The sequence below is a fragment of the Pseudopipra pipra genome, chromosome 5, assembly GCF_036250125.1.
Source record: "Pseudopipra pipra isolate bDixPip1 chromosome 5, bDixPip1.hap1, whole genome shotgun sequence".
NCBI classification, from domain to species: Eukaryota; Metazoa; Chordata; class Aves; order Passeriformes; family Pipridae; genus Pseudopipra; species Pseudopipra pipra.
This window is the reverse complement of record NC_087553.1, coordinates 1,318,272-1,340,264: the sequence shown is the minus strand read 5'-3', so window position 1 is coordinate 1,340,264 and position 21,993 is coordinate 1,318,272. Positions and strand designations below refer to the sequence as shown.

The 21,993-nt window shown below is 40.5% G+C and overlaps 1 protein-coding gene across 1 annotated transcript in view; it reads left to right on the top strand.

Annotated features, from left to right (window-relative positions):
* The window catches only part of ARHGAP8 (Rho GTPase activating protein 8), a 70,177-nt gene that overhangs the window by 30,652 nt on the left and 17,532 nt on the right, over nucleotides 1–21,993 (top strand). The window contains exons 4-9 of the mRNA XM_064654066.1: nucleotides 4,487–4,574; nucleotides 7,076–7,207; nucleotides 8,688–8,774; nucleotides 12,605–12,703; nucleotides 13,772–13,882; nucleotides 17,951–18,024. Of these exons, the coding sequence (XP_064510136.1) occupies nucleotides 4,487–4,574; nucleotides 7,076–7,207; nucleotides 8,688–8,774; nucleotides 12,605–12,703; nucleotides 13,772–13,882; nucleotides 17,951–18,024 (591 nt within the window). The remainder of the gene's footprint in view (nucleotides 1–4,486; nucleotides 4,575–7,075; nucleotides 7,208–8,687; nucleotides 8,775–12,604; nucleotides 12,704–13,771; nucleotides 13,883–17,950; nucleotides 18,025–21,993) is intronic.

The window sequence follows — 21,993 nt, the reverse complement described above, 5'->3', positions numbered from 1 at the left end:
TGATCTAAGGCCTGACTGTGACTGGAACAGATCTGTTCTTCAATTGTGACAAGCTGTTTTGTTTTCTGAATCACCTGAAGTGTTGTGTAGCCACACATAATCATTTTTCTTGTCTGCCCAACCAAAGAGATATGGCTTAGTGTGCAAAAACTAACAAAAGGCAGCACGGAAACAGTTGACATGAATGTTAACTGCATTTATCATCTGACTTTCTGCTGTGACTTGGAGAGAAGTTATGGATCCGTAGCTTATTTCAGTATTGCATCCTTTCATGTTTACAGTTATTTATTTTTAAAATATTCTGACAACAAATGAGACATGCAGCCATATTTATGATATAAAAGCACCTCTTTAAAGTATGCATTGCCTATTTTTTTTTCCTTCTGGCTTATTTTTGGCATCAAAGTGCTGTTAAAATAACGTTAATAATCACAATCCTGAACTAAAGAAATTAATACAATAAGAAACAATCAGTGGTCTTTAACATCCATCCTAATGAAGTCTAAGATTGTGTTGCATTGTGCACACTTTTTTGTACCTCAGACTTTAGGTACTAAAACCTAGATTAGGATTTTTTTAGGAAAATTATGAACTCAGGTTATACACAGATACCTTCCTGAGGTCAAGCCATGATGCCCCAGGTGAAGATCCTCTTAGCAAAACCAGTCTTCTGGTGAGGGATGATTGACTAGGCAGAGAAATCTATGGGAATTTGACTTCTGACTTGGAGTGGGAGGACAATTTTCCCCATTGAAGATAGTTACACACAAGAAAGCCCCCAATATAAGACTCAAATCCACAAGCAGGGGAATAACAATTCACAATCTTGTGATTAAAAAGCTGCTACCTGTTAACTCACAAGGATGTTTCTCGCTCAAGTACTGGTTTTGTGATGGGTAAAATAATGAGATATGATAGGTTTACTTACTATCAAGGCAAAAACCCCCTAATTTTCATAATCTCAGAAGGACTGTCATTTGAGTTGGAAGTTAAAATGGTGGGGGAACTCAAAAAAGGGGAAGGAGTTTGGAATTAGAAATCTGCTGGCACAGCTCATTTTGAAAATCCCTGCTTTTATGGCTGGTGAAAGGGAGAACACGTGGTGGGGATGGAGCCCTTTGCTGGGCACTCCTGCCTGGCTCCACCTTTGGAATATGCCTTATTCCTGTGCCAGAGAATGGGAATTGCTTCAGCAATAGTGGAGTGAAAGCCACAGTGGTTTTTTACCCGTTTGTAGCTTCCATGGTTTCATCTTGGAACTTGCTCGTTGTCAGTGTTTGCTTGGAATAAAGTCCAAACATTGGATATACTCCTGGTTTGAATATACAGGAGCAAATCTTCCTGAAATGTTGGATTGCCTCTGATGGTTTTGTCCTTACTACTGAAGCCCTTTGTAGGAGAAAAACAGTCCCTTAGCCATCGTTTAAGCCCAGAAAAGAGTGACCTTACCTGCCATTTCAGTCAGAAATATTTGATGAATATTGAATTGTTCTGCATATGAATGCAGAACACACAGAAGGTGAAATAATACCCTCCACCAAAAAAAAACCTCCCCATCCCCAGAGTTTACTGGGCTGGAGATATATCCGAATGCTCTCTGGATTTAGATTGGAATGAGGAAGGGATGAGCTCTTTCCTTCCCATCCTGGAAGAGGCCAGTCCCTTTGGAAGCAGCTTTTAAATTATTTGTGCCTGGTTTGTAGTGGTTTTCATCTCTTTGAATGAGACAAAGTATGATTTCAGTGCTTGAAGTGGCTGTGTTAAAGCAATTCAGGGAGCTGTTCCTTCATTTTTATTCCGTGATGGAAAGACAATGAGATGTATTGTTTGAAATGACTGAAGAAAAAGAAAACTTTGAGTGAAAATATTTGCAGTAATTTATCCATCTCTTGCAGTTACCTAGTTTCCAACAGTTAATTAAAAAAAAACCCTAAAATTCCTTCTTACTTCTCAAAAATTAAAATCACTTACACCTGCTTTCCATAACAATAGTTTTGACTATATGCAAAGGGGATTTTTTGAGCTGGATTCACACAGAGTGAAAATACAGTTAATTGAAACAGAATAGAGGACATTTTAAAAAGATGCAAGCTTTATTAGTTGTTTATTAATTAGAGATTGAGTTATGTCACAAATACCAGTGTGCAGCTGATGACTCTAAGCATGTGTAAACAGGTTCTTTTTATTTCTGTTTTGAGGGAGAAGTTCCAATTTGTGGCCTAAAAACAAGCTCAAGATTGTTTTTCCTATTCATTCCTGATGCATCAAGCTCCCTAATTTTCTCTGGTTTGCTTCTATAATATGATTGCTGACAACCTTTTGCAGTGCCTGAATTTGAATGTATTCTTGTTTCATAGGACTCTGTTTCTAATGGTTGTGTTTTCATCAACTGCCAGTGACATCCTTTTATGTATTAAATAAAACTTTTTAATGGAATCCAAGCCATTACTGGTTTAAATCTTCATTTCCCTTCTTAGCCTTTTCTTGCTTTTCTAGTTACATTTAAAGGTGTCAGGTCCCCAGCCTGGGCCTTTGCAGGGACTGTGCACATTTATCTTCAAGATCCAATTGATTTCATGCCCCTTTTTGATTCTGAACCAGTGCATTAGGAACTGATTAGAGTAGAATGTAGATCAGACTGTGAAAGGTAAAGTTGTAATTTAGTTTTTGTAACATGTGAGGAGAAACTGTAGTGAATTATCTAATAAACCTCAGGCACAAGTCCCAATAATTTTCAGTCCATCTCAGTGACAGCCTTGCTACTTCTTGCAATACCTCCAGGAGCAGGAGTAAAGGCTGATGTCAGTGGAAAGCATTTCCTGCTCTAGGGAAGAGGGAACTTGTCTGAGTGATAAAAACATGTTTTCAAACCCCTCAGGCAGGAATTGAACTTGGATTTTCCCAGTTCTGCACCAGTTTTTCTCTTGCTTCTTTCTCCAACTACTTTCTTCTCAGAATGGGAAAGGAAATAAATCCTTATTTACTGCACCTCTTGCTTTGAACATCAGACTGTAGGTTGAACTGTCTTTTTTAAAGACAAAACTGAATTAATTACACCAAAATATATGGACATGCTTTCTTAGTGAAACCCCAACCCTCAGCCCTGCACATGACCATGCCCAAGAGGTTTTTTTTCTGGGTTTTAATTCAAGCAGTCAAATGTGACCAACAGTAACAATTAGTGACTGATTTAATAATTTATCTGGAAACCTTTCTATGGTTTATTTTGCTCATACCTCTCACAGATAAAATGTTCTGGAGTGCATTGTGACATAGCAGTTTTGGGGTTTTTTTTCCACAAACAAGCCGTGATTTAGAAAGCAATCTTTTATTAATGTTTTAATTTAATTTTAGTATATCATTCATATTAATGCATGTCACATTATAATACCTTTATAAGTACTCTGAGAATGTGAAACAAGACACTTGAATAACTTCAGGAAATAAATTATGGTCTGTTTAAGAACAATATGCTGACATACCTGGGTACCTATGATTGTGGTGGTGTGCATGTTCTTCTTGCAGTGGTGCTCAAGCACTTTATTTAACCCAGGAGTGAGAATTTATTTTTAATGTGGGAAGGGACATCAAGCCTTGTGGTATAAAAAAAAGCTTTGAGAAAGACAATAAAATAAGCATCCAGCCAAAAAAGAACAGGAAGAAAGAATCAGCCAGCAGAGAAAGGAATGTTTTAGCAGTCAAAACTACACTGCTATGCTACAGCTACTTAATTTGGGGTGAGAGGGGAACAACATAATTATAAATATTGTCTGAAAAAAACCCAGTTCTTTATTGTATTCCTACCAATATCAAAGCCAAACTTTGATGTTTTGGTGGCAATAGAAGCAAGTATTGAACATCATTTGCTCTGAACATTGAAGTTAGACTAAGAATGTGTCAAATACTAATTCAGTCTGACCGTTTTATGGGGTGTTTCTGTATTGCCTTAGAAGGAATGGTATCTTTCCTGTAGATACATGGAAAATCATACTTGTGTGCCTTGCTTGATGTGTTTTAAATGCGACCTGAATGCAGCAGTGCTTCTGAAAGAGAGGATCTGGGAAAGCTTAAGCTGGTTAAAAACACCTGACACAGAAGCAAGACAGAGCAGGTGCCCAAAGCTCTTGTAGGCAGAGCAGCATTCTAATAAATTCTGGATATAAAGCATGGAGGGGTTGAAAACAGGTCATTTCCAAGACTGCTAGGGAAAGCTGGCCTGTTTTCTTCCCCAGCTGAGTGCTGCAGCAGGACTTAAGTGTTCCCTGAGCTGAGCACCACCAACCACCTCTGAACATCAACTTCCCTCAGCTTTGCTTCGGCTCTCGCCTTGTGCTCTCTGTAGGTCACGTGGGACTGGACAGGGAAGTCCCACAGCGTGTTTTGAGTAACAACAGGAGGTAGAGGTAGCCCCAGACATCACAAGATCCACCCCATTCCTCCAGAACTCCGAAAATGAGTTGTCTTTGTTCCCTGTTCTGTCCCCCAGGCGATGACAGCTCCGGAAGGAAGGTGATCACCTTCAGCTGCTGCCGCATGCCCCCCTCCCATCAGCTCAACCACACCAGGCTGCTGGAGTAAGTTCCTCTGCATCTCCTGCATGGACTCCTTTACACTTGACAGGAAAAATTCTGTTAGAGAATGAGTTTTCAAGGAGGAGAGAAGCAGGAGGCAAGGAGTGAAGTTAAAAAAGGATGTAAGACCTACTAGTGTTAATATGAAGTGAATGAGATGATGATGACACTGCCAGTTGCCCTGACTGGAAGGAGCCATTTGCTGTGTACTGAAATTAACTTGTCTTGATTTTATTAAAGAATTCTTATCATATTAAAAAAAAATTAATTCATAATGAGGACCAAAGAAGTGAAATTCTGGTATTTTAGTGCTGTGTACACATGTTCTCCTGAATAGCTGTGTTTGCTTTAATTTGCTATCTTTTATCTCCTAAATCACTCAGGAAGAGCATTGTTTAGTTATTTGCATTCAGTGAGTTTTCTATTTTATAAAAACATCTCCATTTCATTCAGTATACTATGCTTAACATTTTTATGTGTATCTCACTTTGGGTCTCTTGTGTTAAAAGAGGTTGTGGACAGGTAACTTTACAACATTCTTCCTTATAAACTTGCTGTTTCTGCCTCGTAGTTTGTCACTACAAAATCTGTTCTGTCCTTACTAAGCATTTTAAATGTGTTTGGAGTTCTTGTACAAATGTTCTTGGCAAAATGTTTCAAATGTCAGCACCCACCAGAAAGGACAGAAGTGCTTTTGTCTCAACTTCTCAGAAAGAGGAAAGGATATTACATATTACCTAGGAAATGGTTTTGAGAGCACACAAGGACTGTTAGTGTCAGGGAGGAGGGAGAGCCCCATCAGTCACCTCCTCACACACAGGATCACCTGCAGTGATCAGGAGTGTGACAAACCATATTTCTCCCAAATCTAGGAACCCTCCCCAGCTCTGTGAGGAGGAGCCTTGGTGAAACTCAGGTTTCCAGCCCTTAGGCTTTTCTGCACCTGAAGATTTTACATGTTTTCCTGTATCTGAGCCCGCACCAAGCTCACTTGGAAAGTCTGAGCTGAAAGAACTGAAGGCAGGTGTCTGAATGGGGACGTAGCAACACAGCTATCAAGTGATCTGCTTTTAGGTACTTAGACTCTGGTGTGGAATCCTGAGGAAAAGCTGCAGAGTAGGCCCTGATTGGGAGGTATTTTGTGATGAAATCACTTAAAGAATTGATTTGGTAAAGCTTTTATAATGCCCCTGCAATTCTATTGCAGCCTTGGAGCAGGTAATCGACTGTAGAAAAATACTGGTTATTGTGTGCCCACAAAACACTCTCAGTTATTTTTAAAAGTACAGGCTGTCTGGATGCAATGTGACAAGGAATTTACATGCTGTAAAAGAAAACTCCAGGCACTCTGTATGTAACAATATCTGTTCAGCTGTATTTTAATTTCAAATTCTTAAAAAAAAAGAAAGTCTAGAATGACTGTCACTACTACTTCTTCCATTAAAATACCATTTAATGCTTAAGTCAGGGATCAAACCATCATTATATTAATTGCAGTGGCAATCTAAAATTTACAATAAGCAGATAAATGAGGCTTTGGGAGGGTAAGAAGTGAAGTTATGGGCTTTTCCACGCAAAGGTGGATAGTCAAAGTGGCCCTGCAGATAGCCCCAGCCTTAACAAATGGCACATGGAACTACCTGCTTTATTGAGTAAAAATTGCTTGCCTACAATTAAAGGCTCTGTTGCAGCATAAGAAGAGAGCATTGAAAATAACATGAGAAAGTTGAAATGTGACACAGCAAGACACGAGGCCAGATTGCACTGCTCCATCAGGGCTTGGTTTGAGTCACTGAGCTGTGTAATAGGCCATCCTGGGCTCTTAATTGTGGGAGAAAGGGAAGAGAAAAGCCTCTGAAACTGTGCCATAACAGAATGAGCACACAGAAATCTGCTTATAAAACATGCAGTATTATTTCAAGATGGGATAAGTAGTGTAGTTCTTTAGATTTGTTCTAAGGGAAATGATCTATGAACGCAGGCACCACAGTGCAAACAAGGGAAAGGCAAATATAGTCAAGAAAAGCAGTTTACAGTAACAGGTTGTAATTGGCAGTAATTTGGGGTAATGGATTTTTCGAGGATTTAAAAAGTTTTAAATTGAGAGGAAAACCCAAGATGTGTTGTTTATTGTTTGAAAAAGGCAAAATGACTTTTTTTTTTGCTTTGTCTCAAAGGAAGGACTTTACAAAGACCAGAAAAAAGCCAAATAAAAGTTAGTTAAAATGCATCTCTTCAAAAATTTCTTGGCAAACACAGTCCCGTATTGTCTTCATCCTTAAGTGATTCATGAGCACCAGTGTTCTTGTAAATAAGCACATTCTTTACAATTTCAGGCGTTGCAATAATGTGGAATTATTGGCCACATTGCCATTAGAGCATGATGAACTTGTCAAATACCTTGAAGCAAATATGAATTTACAGTGCAATAACAGCGCAGTCACTGCTTCAAAAATCTCCTCCAGTAAACTGTCTTAAAACTCCAATGTTATCTTTCTCCTCAGGTACTTGAAGTACACCCTGGACCAGTATGTAGAGAATGATTATACGGTTGTCTACTTCCACTATGGCCTGAAGAGCCTGAATAAACCATCTCTGAAATGGTTGCAAACAGCCTACAAGGAGTTTGACAGGAAGTATGGCTCCCAAATATTTGGTTTACTCTTAGGATTGTGTAATGTCTGTAACTAACTCCCATGAGGGAAGTGGATCTGTCCTGATCCACCCACAGCTGACTGAGCTCGTTTTGCCATTGCTGATTCTTGTAGTGATGTGAATGCTGTTGGAAAACAAACACAAAAATAGCTCCTTTCAGACTTCTGGGGTCAAAGGAAAGGGAGGACAGAGGAGAGCACAAAGGATGACATAATTAGCTTGCATTGAAAGCAAATGTTCCACAGGAACAGTTTCAAAAGAATGGATCTTGGAAGGTTTAGGGCAGAGGCTCAGTAAAGTCTTTTGGACATTTAATTGTAATCTAGGAAACTGTGAAGGACATAAACTTCCACCCAGTGAGCAGATTATGCCCCTCACTGCAAGGTACAAAACAAACTTCAAAGGGAAGCTTTAGTAAAGCAACTCAGGTGTCCTGCTTGTCGGTTTTCCTTGTGGATTTTGGGTCCCTGTCCACAGCAGGGCCAGTTGCACAGGAGCAGTGGTTTGCTCGTGTGCTGTTTTCAAGCACAGGGCCCAGTTAAAATCCAAAAGGAAAACCTGCAATCTCTGAGTCGGTCCCTTTTTCCCCCTCTTAGCATAACCTGGTTTTCCTTAGGAGTTCACCATCACATTTTTTCCCCCATCATTGCTTTCTGACAGTGAGTGTTGACCCTTTGGGGGAGGAACACGAAGCAAACCTGGCAGAGTAATAGGCAACAATTCATATATAAAAGCAGGACATATCATTATGCATTTCTCAATTTTGGTTTGCAATAACACTGAATAAGAGCAGAGTCTTTGTGTGCAGCCTGGTTTCCATTTTGGCCTGCTGGAATCCATTGTTTATTGATCATGGAGTGACGCTGTGGAATCAAGCAAATCTGTAATGAAGGAAGGGTTTGTCTCTTACAAAGGGAACCATGCAATATCAAACAAATAGCACTTGGCTCCACCTTTAGTAATTACTAGCAAAACAGGCCAAAATTAGTGGTAAAATTAAAAAATCGGGTGTAAATTCTACATCTGAAAATTTAGAATTTTTCTCCAACACGAAACTCCCATAAGCAGAAAATAAAGGGATATGAAAGAAAGTGATTTTTTTACATGACAGATTTTTTTTAATAGACTCTTCATTCTCTTATCAGTACTTTTTTTCAAATTGCCTAATTTCCTTTCTGTCCCCCTGATATTAAATCTATGAGATGGCGGACGTTGGTTAGGAACACAGTGGTGTTAACTTGGCCTATTGTCAAAGCTGACCATTTTTCAAAATTGTGTATGGGTTGGTTTTTTTTTTTTTCATTTCACATTCCATTTCTTCTGAATTAGGTCTTTTGAATGTATTTGAAAAGAATGCTGTGTAATGTTCCTGTAATAATACCTTCCATTCAGTTGTAGCTATTCAGTCCTGCCATCTGTGGTATTCAACATCCTTCTAACAATTTCAATTTCTTTTCCCAGGTATAAGAAAAACCTTAAAGCCCTCTATGTTGTACATCCAACCAACTTCATAAAAATCCTGTGGAATATCTTTAAACCTCTTATAAGGTACTTGGCAGTTTATTGAACACATTATTCCCATTTAGTTCAAGGATGGTTTGTTCTCTAATAAGTTGCTTTTAAAAAGGCTTGGGGTAAAATATGTCAGGTAACAGCACAATACCCATTTAAACTGTGTGGGATTAATGGGTAAGGTGAGCTTTAGCTGGGGTATGAACAAGAGGGTAGAGTTCTTTGCTTTCCAAGAAAAGGGAGTCTCAATTCTTAGCAGTTTTACTGGTATGTTAAAGTAAATATCACCTTAAAAACCAGTTATTCTGCGGACCACGAATGATTTTTTTTGTCCTGTTTGACAGCACTTCCCATAATGGAACTGGGGGTGTGACTGGAGTGACTGGGTGGTGCAGCAAAGTGGATAATGAATGGTTAACCCTCAGGGGGAGCTGCAGTGGTGACATGAATAGGAATGATACAATTGTGTGTTCAAAGTTAATGGATAAGCCCTGAAGTGCCTGTAAGAATTTGAAATGGAGGATATAACGGTGAAGGTGATGGATTTTACTGTGTGTTCTTTGCCTTTGCATGGGGGAAGGTGGTGCTACCTACAAGGAACCACCACCAGTGGGCAGATGCTGATAAGTGCAAGGATGGCTGGGCTTGCTCAGCTTCTGTCACTTCCCAAGTAATTCTGACATTTTGCTGATTATATTATGAATGTCCTCAGGGCTGGAGGATGAAAACAGCTAATCTTGAAAAGCCATAATGAACCAACCAAAAACATCCACTACAGGAACTTGCCATTGGTCCAATTTCTGACTGGTAGAAAGGTAATTAATTAGAGAAGGGAAGTTTAACTTCTAGGCAGGCTGGAACGTGTAAGGGGCATGTGAAAATAAAAATTACAGCTCAAATCACTCCAGAATATGCTGCTCTTGAAACAAGAAGACTGATTATAGGTCTATATTTTAACTAGCAGTAAAATAAATGTCAGTGATCCAGGACATAGTGCAATGGTGAGAAAAGAAACAGGATGCCCAGTACCTGATGGTGGCTTAGGAGTGGGGATGGGTTTGCAGTTGGTTTGTTTGTTCCTGATTTGCTCTAGGATGGGTATGGAGAGCTTTCTAGAAACCAAACCAAAACAAACCCAACCAAACAACAGAACCAGCCAAACAAACAAACAAAAAAAAGGGCAAAAAATAAACAACAACCCCGACAATCAAACGAGAAAAATTCTTGATGGATATTACAATACTCAGGTGAACCAACCTCTTTCTCAGAGGCAGCCAAGAGTTCCTTGGGAGTAACTCCAGGCAAAGGGTTTGAGGACACTGATGATTTTCATTCAGTGCACGTTAATTCACTCAGTGTGATAGTTGACTTACAGCAATAGTTGGTCACTAATTCTTACAAAATAAAAGTTTACAGGTCTCTGTTCCAAATACTCATTTTCCCTGGATCTAACTATGTGAAAACAAGTGAAATACCTTTTTTTCTTGGAAAGTACACTGACAATGAAATCTTCTTTTGCTTTGAATATGAAAATGGGTGATCCTGATGAGCTGAAGCCTACCTGGCATAAACAATTCAAAGCAGGGCTTGTCAGATGCAGCAGCATCAAATCGACCTTCTGAACACTCTGTTTTTGTCAGGATTGGTTGTTTTTGTTTGTGCTGACATTTACCACTGTGTACCTGGGTACTTCTTTTGAGTCTAATTTAGTAACACTCTCTGTGTTTAAAATCTGTAACCAACAGCAACAAAGCTATTTGTACACGGGGGCTGACAAAGTGATTGGAAATATGAGGAAACTCTGAAATGCTCCATAAGCCAGAAAGCAGGAATTAGCTGAAGCTTAGGAAAAACCTCCTTATTCCTTTTTTATCTTAATAGCTAAATGTCCACATGCATTGTACATTTTGGGTTGACTCTAGTTTGGGTTTGTCAAGGAAGGGAAAATTTAAGGATATAATTTTAAATTTAAGTGTGAAAGGGCCCATGTACAATCTCCCTAAATTATACTCCCCCTTGAAGACTAAAACTTATTAACAGTGTTAATTTACTAGAATAGTAAATTTGTTCACAGTACCTTTCCCTTCCAGTTTAGATTAATCTTACCTTGACAAATCATGCTTTTAATTTAAGTGTCAATATTAATCCAGTCCACCAAAGCAAGGGAGAAAAGCCCTCTACACCTTCTGTTTCCTACTTTTGCTAAATTAAAGCCCAGACTCATTTGTAGATAGTGTTGCCAATAAAAATAGCAGGTGTAAAATAAATTTCATTATGAAGAAGCAAGTATTTATTTTTCAGGGGTCTGTTAGTACATTTGGTGTCTGTTGGCACATGGCCTAAGTACTTTTACATGATGTTTTAATGTGTTTGCCAACAACTGGGGAAATAACAGAATTATTAGAGTGAAGGACAAATGGAGTAAGTATTTTAGCATTCTTTTATTTGAAAGGACTTAAGAAAATGTAAATGCATTAAATTGTTCAAGCTCCTGAGGCTGACTGATCTTCTTTCCAGTCCCAAAAGAAACCAGCAAGCAGGTTATGTGTTCAGTCAGGTGTATTTTCTCCAAACTGCAAAACAACAGTAAGAAGACCACACTCCTATGCATGAGCTCACAGAAACCACCCACCTGTATCCCAAATAATATACATTTAGGTGGTGGTGGTGATGTGGCATTTTTAAGGAACAGCACTAATTCCTAATTAAAAATTACAAATTACAAATTACAAATTAATTCTGTGACCTGTCCTGCATTACCAGAGGTGATTAAACACTGAGTTCTGTGCTATCCCGTGGCTTGGGTAGGATGTTGGAAGCCCAGGCTGGTTTGGATCAAAGACGCTCTGGAGAGCTCTGAAGTTGTGCATGCACAGACTGATGCTCCTCAGTGTCCCAAAGCTGCTTTGCTTTCGGGAAAATTTATCTCGTTTCAGTTTAAATCTAAAATTTGAGGAAGTGGCTGATGTTTGTGCCGTGTCCCACTAGGGGGAGCGTGTGCATGTGGATTGGACAATCCGGGGATAAACTCTGTCACGCCACAGCTTTTCTGCAATTTCACCGTGGAAGTAAGGTGCAGGAAAGTGCACTTTTTATCATCAACACCTGCTGTTTTTCTTGGCACTTCAGCCCAGTCCAGATGCTTGGCGTTGTGGGAAAATATTGCATTATTTCAGACCGTGTGTATAAACGTGTCACTGGCCCTTGTTAGAAAACCTCAGCCTGTACAGTCCTATGTTCTGGCCAAAGCTCAAGAGCCAACTAGTGACACTTCAGATTTGGAAGTCTGGTTTGTACAGCTCAGAGAAAAATCTTGTCATCCATGGTGTTTCCCAGAAGTTACCCAGCCCTTTTCAAAATGGATAAAGCTGGTGAACCAACACTATCAATGCCTCGAAAGTACTGCCTGTTGCTTGACTGATTTGTGGTTTATTTCCACAGCCCCGTTATTTTGTCTTTAGGGTGGAATGCCTAAATAATACAAACACGTTGTTCTGCTGCCTGTGTAACATTTTCTCCAAAGTTAACAGTGCTTTTAGTGAGCTTTCTAAATGCTGTGTGAAACCTGGTTTTCAGTGGCTTTTAAAAGGATGTTTTTCATATCTATGCAAATCACAAAACACTCAGATGGAAGGCAGTTATTTTTATTCAAATCAGACTCTCAGGCATGCACTGTATATGTTTGATCATATGAAATGAAACACATCTTACGTCTCCTGCTGCTTCAATTACAGTCTAATTTTGAGTTGCATCAGCACTTACATTTTTGTAATAGAAACTAAACCCTTTGTAAATGTTCCTCCCATGCTGATTTTTATACTGCTTTGTGATTTTTTTTTCTCAATATTTTATTTTTTTTTTTTTAGCCATAAGTTTGGGAAAAAGGTCACCTACTTGAACTATTTAAGTGACCTGGCAGAACACCTCAAATACGACCAGCTAAATATCCCTCAGGAAGTCATCCGGTACGTGGCAAATGTAATCCACGTTTTCCTCAGGTAGAGTTGCATCCTGTTCACTGTATTCTGGGCAGAACCTATTTCTTCAGTGGTTAAAAGTCTAATTTACCTGCTTGTGCTTGGTTGGGTAAATTCTGAAAGCTGCATTGGCATCAAACATGTTCTGAGGTGCATCAGATGTTTTCTACAGGTGTGGAACATCTCCATCTCAGTTGTGGAGCATTTCCTTCATGTCATTGCAACTTCTCTGTGAGTGTCAGCAAAACCAACCCACACGTTGTTACTGCTTATGAGCATCATGTAACTTCCTTGGGCAGAGCTGTGATCCTGACCTCTTTCCTTGCATATTGCAGCAGATTAAGTGACTTCCTTTCATTAAGAGCATTCCCAGGCAGCGAAGTGTTGGTTGATTTTAAACTTTATGGACGTGTCTGTTGTCAGCGGTTCCACTATTTTTATATGTTGTGCATTAGGGAGGATTGCTGGAGTGGAGGGTGGGAGAGAAAAGGGAAGGAAATGCAGAGGGCTGTGCTTGTCAGGTGCCAGTGTTGGTGTCAATGACATCTCCCCAACACGGTGCTTTACATGGAAATGCTTTGATGTGCTGACAGGAAGTGATTTTGTGTCACTGCTGAATGAAAGGAACTGGAAGCTTTGATTGCGACTCTTGCTGATGCCTGGCAGGTTTTTACACACCTTTTGTGTAAATATGGAATAACAGAAAACACCTTGCAGCTCTGAGGTTATAAACTGGATTGCACGGTTGCCAAAGAAAAGAGGGTTGTGTTTTGAGTAGCAAATTATAGCGTGTTCCTATTTTTTGGACGTATTTATTGCTGCGTTCCACTGGCTGAAGCAAAGGAGCTCTTCTATGTCGTGCTTAAGTACTCTACCACAAATACCACTTACAAATTTCCTCACGCTGAAATTAAATGCAAGCTCTGTAAGACCTGCAGAATATACACTATTGTCAGGAGATCAGCATCATGAGCAGCACTTACAGCTGTTCACACACACACTCTGTCATCCGTGCTGCACAGAAAATCAATGAAACCCTGATTTTTTTTTTTGCAGACATGATGAAAACCTTCGGAGGAAACAGAAGGGAAAACTGCCACCTGTGGTTAAGGTTCCTCCACCACGGCCACCTCTACCTACCCAGCAATTTGGAGTCAGCCTGCAATAGTAAGCCAGGAGATTTCAAAAAATATGAGATTTCTGTACCCTACAGCTTTGTGATGTGCAGGTTCACCAGACAGACTGCCTGCAAATAATTTGTTTGTTATATGTTTAGTTTCTCAATCTCTCTGAAAGCCACAGAACTATGAGGCCAGACAATATATTTTGTGAGTTCAGGACAGGTCTCACTGTCCCAGTGACCTGCCTGATCTTCATGTTTCCATTTTCTCAGGGGTAGTCAGTGCACAACTTTTCTCCCAGTGGAGAACATTTTGCCATATATGCCAGAGCCCTGAGCTAACGTGTTGCTGGTGGATTCTGGCAGCCTGGAAGTGTTTTGGAGATATTTAGATGACAGATAGCAAAGCCAAAACGAAGCTTCAGGCTCCACAATGGCTGCCTAAAGCTCAAATGGATGCTTGAGCCTTTATACATTGTTGTTTTTTGTTGCTCACAGATTGTTCTGATCAGAGTTTGATGGAATGAATAAAATCACTCTCTCCCAGAAATGCCCTGACAGCTGCTTGCCTAGATTACAGCACTGTATGTGGCATAAAAAATGATTTACTTTGCACGAGGAATGGGATGGCAGCAGTACTTGCAAGATTTAATTTTGGTAAAAAACAACACACACACACAAAAAAAAGCCCACAAAACCTTCTAGCTTCCTACCCACAGTCATTTCTGTCATCGTTCTCTGGCATCCTCCTCAAAAAACAGCTGAAGAATATTGTTCACATTCAGCGAAGGCAATTTAGGCTGTCTGATACATGGACTTTTGTCAAATCCCCTCCCACCCCCAGTCTGCTTTTCTGGTTCTAATGATTCAGCTGTAAATGAGATATAAAATGTAAGTTCCCTCTGCTTTCTGGGAGGCCTGGAATTAGTACAATCAATACGTATTGTGTGAGAGCTGCTATGACATGAACTTTTACAGTAGTACCCCTTTAGAGCTCAGCCTAACACTTGAAACATGGCTAACCCACCTCCCTAAGCCAGAGACTATCTTTTAGGTGGGTTCCACTGGGTCATTGGGCAGGACAATGTTTTATGCCACCACATTAGTAAAGCCAGGACTGTTTTCAGGCACGAAGCTGTGTTACCATCACTAAATTGTGTCCTCACCGCTTGCCTTGGCTTTCACAAAGTATGGAAAGGATGATTACTTCAGAAAGGGCCTATCTGGGGGTAGGGAAACACCAAGCAAGGCCTTACTATCATTTTTGTTCCAGAGAGTTCCAGCACTGGGGATGGAAGCACTGGCAAACAGATGCTCTCCGTGTGTGGGTCCAATCCACAGCACTTGAGCACCCAAAATGGATGTACATGGGGATGGCAGTTCCTCCTGTCTGCCCACCCCTGTCCAGATTCACTCATCACCACTGGGAATTACAAATAAACAAACCCCCTGCAAGCTCTAAAACAGAAATAAAGGAATTAATTTAGAGGAAAATAAAATTAGTGATGGATGAGGAACAAAATGTGCTGGGAGCTTCTAAAATCTGAACCAAAGGAAAAGGTATCAACTTTCATCTTGAGGAATGAATTGTTTTTGCTGATTCCCTCTCCTCTTATCATCTCTGTGAGCTGTAATGACAAAATGACATCCCACCTGTGCCATGGATGGGGACAGGGGGCAGAGAAAATGTGCAGAATTGCCACAACTGTCCAGCTGCTGTTTGCTGAGTGGTTATCATAAACATTTCAGGGTGCCTTCCTTTTGGCCATGATCTTTCTGCTTGTGCATGCTGGGCATGTGTGCCCAGGGAGGAAGGATTGCATTCTAAAGCAAACCTCTGCATGTCTCAGCAGGGAAAAAATGAAAGGGAGAGGGAAAGCAAAGAGAGAGAAAGATTATCAGCCAAGAATACTTAATGACACTTGAGCACAACGTGTGAAGGCCTTGTGTGGTAGCTGTCTGCTGTCTAGCAGTGAGTCACTGGGTGTGCAACGTGCTGCAGTAACTAATCAGGGATCCCAGAGTGGGAAGAACTCATCCTCTGTGTGCCAGGACAGACCTCTTGGACCTGCCATGGCTGCAGCAGGATGGAGATCCCTGAGTCAGTCCCAGCAGCTGTGCCATGCTCTGAAATACTCTGTTCTGCTCCTCACCTAAGCAGAAAGAAGAAGAGATGAGAGTAAGATGCCTCTCATTTCAAATCTCCCACAGCAGCAGCTGACCCCCAGTGTCAGTTTGTGTTGTCCATCCAGGGCACAGCTGCTCCTCTCACCCTCCTGGCCGAGGCAGAGACACACAGGCTGCTGACAGGATCCACAGAGAGAGGCTGGAGGGGTAATCCCATTGACCTCTGAGCTGCTCTGCTTTACAATACCTGCACTAACATCCCTGCAATCTTTTCTGTCACCTCAGGTCCAGCAAAGCCAACTCTGTGTCCCACATACTCTGAAAATACACCCCCCAGCTTGCCCAAACAGAACAAACCTTTGCATGTGACTGTCAGTGGATACCCTACTCCATTTTAAAACACCATTTATCTGGAGAACCTCCTTCACTGTACTGGGAACAGAACCTTTCTTAAAAGGGAATCCTGCAGAAAATGTTAGAAGTGCAAAAACACCACCTTTCTTCCTAGGGGAAAAAAAAAGACAAGTTGTGTGTAGGTTTTATTATTACAAATTATAACCCAGTTATTTGTCTCACCTCTCTGACAGACAAACTAGTGCTCAGCAGGAGCCGGTGCTGTAAATAATCAGTTTGCTATTTATACACTGAAATGGGAAACACATTTATGGGTAACAATAATAATTAGAGAATGTTTATAAAAAGCTGCTGGGTTGCTATTTGGTGCCTCTGGAGTGAGCAGCTGTAAGAAAGCAAACACAATCAGTGCAACTTCAGAGAGGCTGAGAATGGGTTCCATGAGCCTAAATTGTCAATAATAAAGATGTAACAGCTTCCAAGCACATTAAATTCTTGATGATGTTCCCATTTCAGTCAATTAGGCTTTTGACTAATTTTGGTAAAAGCTGCCCTAAGTGTTTAGGGTCCTGATATGAATACATGAAATAAAATTATTTAACACACAAGGAGAGTGTGAGAACTCCCCTATTAGAAAAGCTAAAATTAGTGTGAGGGTTTTTTCCCTCACCTTGATTTGCTGCAGGCTTTTCCTCACTGGTATCCCAAACCCTGCCCCCAGCAGTGACCTCATCTCCCAGCCCTTTTTCTTATTTAATCTCTTACTGGAGACATAATTTCACAGGGGATTCCAACTTTGCCTGCTATGCAAAGAACCCCTGGAACTTCCTTCCTTCTCTGGTTTATCAGCAAGACTAAGTTATTAATGGGCTGTACAGTCACTTGTTCTATGTTTTTGCAGCAGACTTATTATATAACATTGTCCACATAAATATGTACTAAGGCTACTTTAAAGTCTGAGATTGGTCCTTTATGTTGTTGTTGATTGTTGTAAAGTGTAGTATAATACTCTGCAGATACTCTTGTTATATTTTAGGCTGCCAAAGACTTTTTTTTTTTTAAATGAGGAGGATAATTGCAGAATTTTCTGTGCTGTCTAGATCAAGAAAATGCCATGTTCCATTTTTTTGCCTCAACTGTTCACTCACGAAGGAGAAAGAAATCTCATTTCATGGAAATCATCCAAGGCGTTAATAATCTCACTGCCCCGCTTTGCCTTCAAAACAAACAGTACAATATCCTTTAAATTATACATACACTGGGGCTCAAAAAGAGCCAAATGACAAAGAAAAATCTGCATGATAAAAGGCTCCTAAACTTGCAGCATCCCTTGATCAAGACTTACTGGAAAGCGTTTGCTGCAACCTCCTTCCTCCTCTGCCTTTAAGCTGCCCTGAAACCCCGTTCCACCAGCAGCATCCAACCAAATCCAGTCTCCAGCAGGGATAAAGTTGGGTGGGAAAGACTCTTGTCTTGGGCACAGGCTCCTTAATTTGTGAAATTTAGTGTCTGCTCTCAGATTCCTCTCTGGGTTTTGCTCAGGCTGTTCTGTCTTACTTTGGACCCTTTGTCTATAAATGCCACTTAAAGGCTGTTGCTTTTTCTTTTTTCTTTATTTTTTTTTTCCCTGACAGTATCAAGGACAAAAACAAAGGTGAACTAATCCCCCCAGTAATGAAGGAAACCGTATCCTACCTAAAAAGTAAAGGTGAGTTCTGTGTCAAAACTAAAGGTGAGTTCTGTCCTTCAGTAGTATGAAACTATATAACACTCAGTGCCTGATTCAGCAACAATTACAACTACACAGGACATGTTTACATCCTGAAAACTTTACTGGCAATTGGGCACTGTCTTGAGAGCTTTGATGGGTAGGAAATAATTATTATCAGATTATTGTCTCACTCTGAAAAAAAACCAAAAAAAAACCCCAAAAAAGAAAAAAAAACCCAAAACAAACAAGAAAACAAAACCAAACCAAACCCAAACAAAACCAAAATATTTTTAGGATTTATTTTATTTATGTATTTTAGTTATTCTTATTTATTCTAATTTATTTTATAGTATATAATACATATAAATATGTTATTTATTTGTATAAATTAAATATTATCTATAGTAATCCTTAGGTTTAATTAGGGAATAGCAAATCTGGGGAGATGTCTTGAAATATTATACATGGTAAGCCCACATAATAGTGTTGGAGTAAAGTAGAATGTCCAGTAAAAACCAGTGAGTTCTATTTTTCTAGGACCAGTAGCTATAAAAACTCACTTGGGAAAAATATTTTTGCTGTCATTTACAGACCCTTTGGCTGCAATTCATGTCTGTAGTTACATTATATATTTATATATTTATATATTTATATATTTATATATTTATATATTTATATTTATATATTACAAAAATACCCATATTTAAAATGGGAGCATCCAAATCTGAGTTCTCTCTATCACCTTCAGGTACAGGGCGAAGAGAGGGTGGGTTTTGAAGCTCTGCTTTTGCCACCAAGCTGATCTTACAGGTGACAGAGCAGAAACAGAGCACAACTGGCACAACATTACACAGGGCTGGAACTGGGAATGATTCCTAAGATCCCTGAAAGAAGGGTGTGGATTTTTGATAGGTGTGTCAAGTGAATCAAAAAGGAAACATCACTGGCATTTAGTATGTTAGTAAGTTTAGTTAATGTTTGAACAAATTTTGAGCATCAGCATCATTTTTAAGACAAAAACCAGGCTCACATCCCTATATTGCTGTTAGATGAGTTTTACCTGAAATTTTCCTCATTTAAAGAGCTATTTGTATTGACAGCACACAAGTGATATAAAATACAAATTCTGAGTAAATTGTGTCTTTCTGTAGACAGAAACCTGCATCCCACAATATTCCTAATTCTTAATTTTCATCCCTCAGCGGTCATCCTGAACAAAGTAAATTTTGCTTTCAGTGCTCAAACTGTATGTGAGGATCTCTGCTCACTTTAACTGTTGCCACCAGGGTTTGCTCTGAGTTTGAGCTTATTGGAACCCTAAGTGAGAAACTACAAACCTTTGAAAAACCTGTGCTGAGCGGGCTTCACATTTGTGAAGACAAAAGGGGGCAGGCAAGAAAAACCAGTGCTTGTCAGCTTTACTGCTGCTTTGTTTCCGTCAGTGCAAGAAAATGGGGATTTAAATGAGGACAGAATAAATAGACATAGTCAGAAATTGCTGATTTATCTTCAAAATACCTGCAGCAGCCAAGGCTGGAGTGGGGCCAGTTGGGCTGTTAAAGGTATCAACTGATCTGCAGCAGGTGGGGAGCCCTCAATAGACTTTATTGAAGTGCCCGTGGCCCAAACTCGGGGTTTCTGCTCAAACCCCCAAAGCTGCTTGGCTGTGCTCTTTCCACACTGGTGCTAATCAGGAAAACCTTGCAGGTGGAGCTGTATCCAACATCGTGGCTGAACACAGGGAATGGAAACAGTTCAGGACTAAGGATGTTGAAGGCGAGTGAGTGGCAGCCTGAGACAATCCCTGTAATTATAATCCTAAGTGGATAATTAGAGCCTGTGTGGTGTATCAGTGCGTGCCCCATCTGCAGATGAAAGGCAGACTTTTTTTGTGGTTTAAATTGTTGTGAAACAATCATCCTTACATATATTTAGCTTATCTTAGTAGGCAAATACCTCTTCCTCACTAATCACAGGAGTCAAGAGAGCTAAAATGAGGATGAATGTGCACTAACACTGTTACTTCTCAGAGCTGTTATTATTTAGGAATTGAGTGAAAATTTAGTCACTAAAATGTTAATTATTTTAATCTTTAGCGTGTGCATAGGAGGAAGGCTTTGCATATCTGGCACGTTCTTGGGCTTATTTAAAGGTTTTAAAGAAATAGGAGGTTTATGGCCATCATTATAATGTGTTAGTGACAAGTAACTAGTAATTCTTACATTAATTTGAAACAAAACCTCCTCCATGTCTTGCTTTTGTTATTTCTGGATGTTTTGTCTTATCACTGTTGCACCAATCTCATACTCTTCACTCTCAACAATATCTGAGTCCAGTTTTCTGAAGCAGCAAAGCTAAATGTGCAGTACAGTTTTAAAAAAAAGCAAGTTTTCTCTCTCATGGTTATGATAAAGAAAAAAGGGGGGGGTGTCTCGACGTTGTCACTGCAGAATTTCTTCCGGATGAAATGTTTGTTACTCTGAAGGCAGGAATCATCCTTGGGCTATCTTCAAACTTTGTCCTTTTTTGGTTAAAATTTCATCTGTTTGGTGTCAGCAGCATCAGCACAGTTTGTGAGGGATGGACTCTGGTGTGATGAGACTTCTGAACAAGCCCTGCCTTGTGCATCTGCACAGGTCAGTGGCACCACTGCACACCCCAGCCCAGGCACTTGCTGACCAGACTCTCTCATTTTTCCTCTCAGTCCTTCTGTGTCCCCAGGAAGGAAGGTCCTGGGCTCTGTCAGTGCTGTTCTTTTCCAGCCAAGCCCAGGTTTGCTCAGAGCTGTCATGTTCCCTATCACAAAGAGATTCCCAGAACCCAGGTTTCTGAACAGAGATGCCTTGTCAGGTGGAGTGCTTTGTGACGTTCCCAGCCAGATGATGCTTGAAAACCAAGTACCTGCCATGCCAGGGCTGTTAAGCAGTGGGTGACAGACATGCATTTTTTTGCACTTAGGATTGTAAGTGTGCAGGTATCTGTTGTACCTGCTGTCTGCTATGATTTTAACTCTTTCCCCAAAGCTGGAATACCTCAGTTGTGCCGGTCGCTGTGCTGACAGCCCCGGAGGGTGACTGGCAGCGTTCTTTGCACTCCAGACGTGGCTGTGAGCACAGTGAAAACTCCAATTCATCCTCTGGAAGTGACAAACCCTCACTGTCGTTCCCGTTCCATTTGATTCTGGCAGAGCTTCCAGCCTTGCAGGGTTAGCAGGGAGTGGGGTTTGGTTTCCACCCCTGGTGCGGTGTTTCCACTCTTTCTTCCTGTTGCTGCCTTTTCACATCTGTTTGCCTGAAACCTGTTTCTGAAACTGTGGCATCACAAAAGCTCCTGCAAAATCGTGCTTCATCAGCAGGGCTAGGAGTTCTTGAAACATCAGAGACCCTCTGATGTCCACTCTGTGCTGCTCGTGAGCAGCTCTGGTGCAGGAGCTGTGCTGACACTCCTCCAGCAGCGAGTACCAGGCTAAGGAGGCTTTCAGTCTCTGAAGTTACAGAATCACAGAACCATCAAGGCTGGAAGAGACTTTTAAGATCATCCAGTCCAACCATCAACTCAACACCACCACTGTAACCCCTAAACCACTAAACCATATCACCCAAATCATAGTGGGACAACTGGGAGTATCTCTCCAAAAGACTCCTGGTTCACCCACCCTTCTTCTTAACCTAATGACTCCAATCCCTTTGGCAGATTCCTTGGGGTCACATTCTTCCTCCTTGGCATTTAAATTTTGTGTCTCAGTTACAGACAACACTGTTTGCAGAAGTTCCTCCTGGTGGGGAGTCACTGTCACCTGCATAAATGAGCCAAAACTCCCCTTCTTGTACCCAGTTCGTGAGGGGGCTCTGACAGCAGCAAGCACTGCCTCATCCCCAAAAGCAAATTAACACTGTTTTGTATTTTAGAAACAAGATCTGTTATGGCTGATGCCTCAGACGCTGTTAAAATAAACACAATATACCC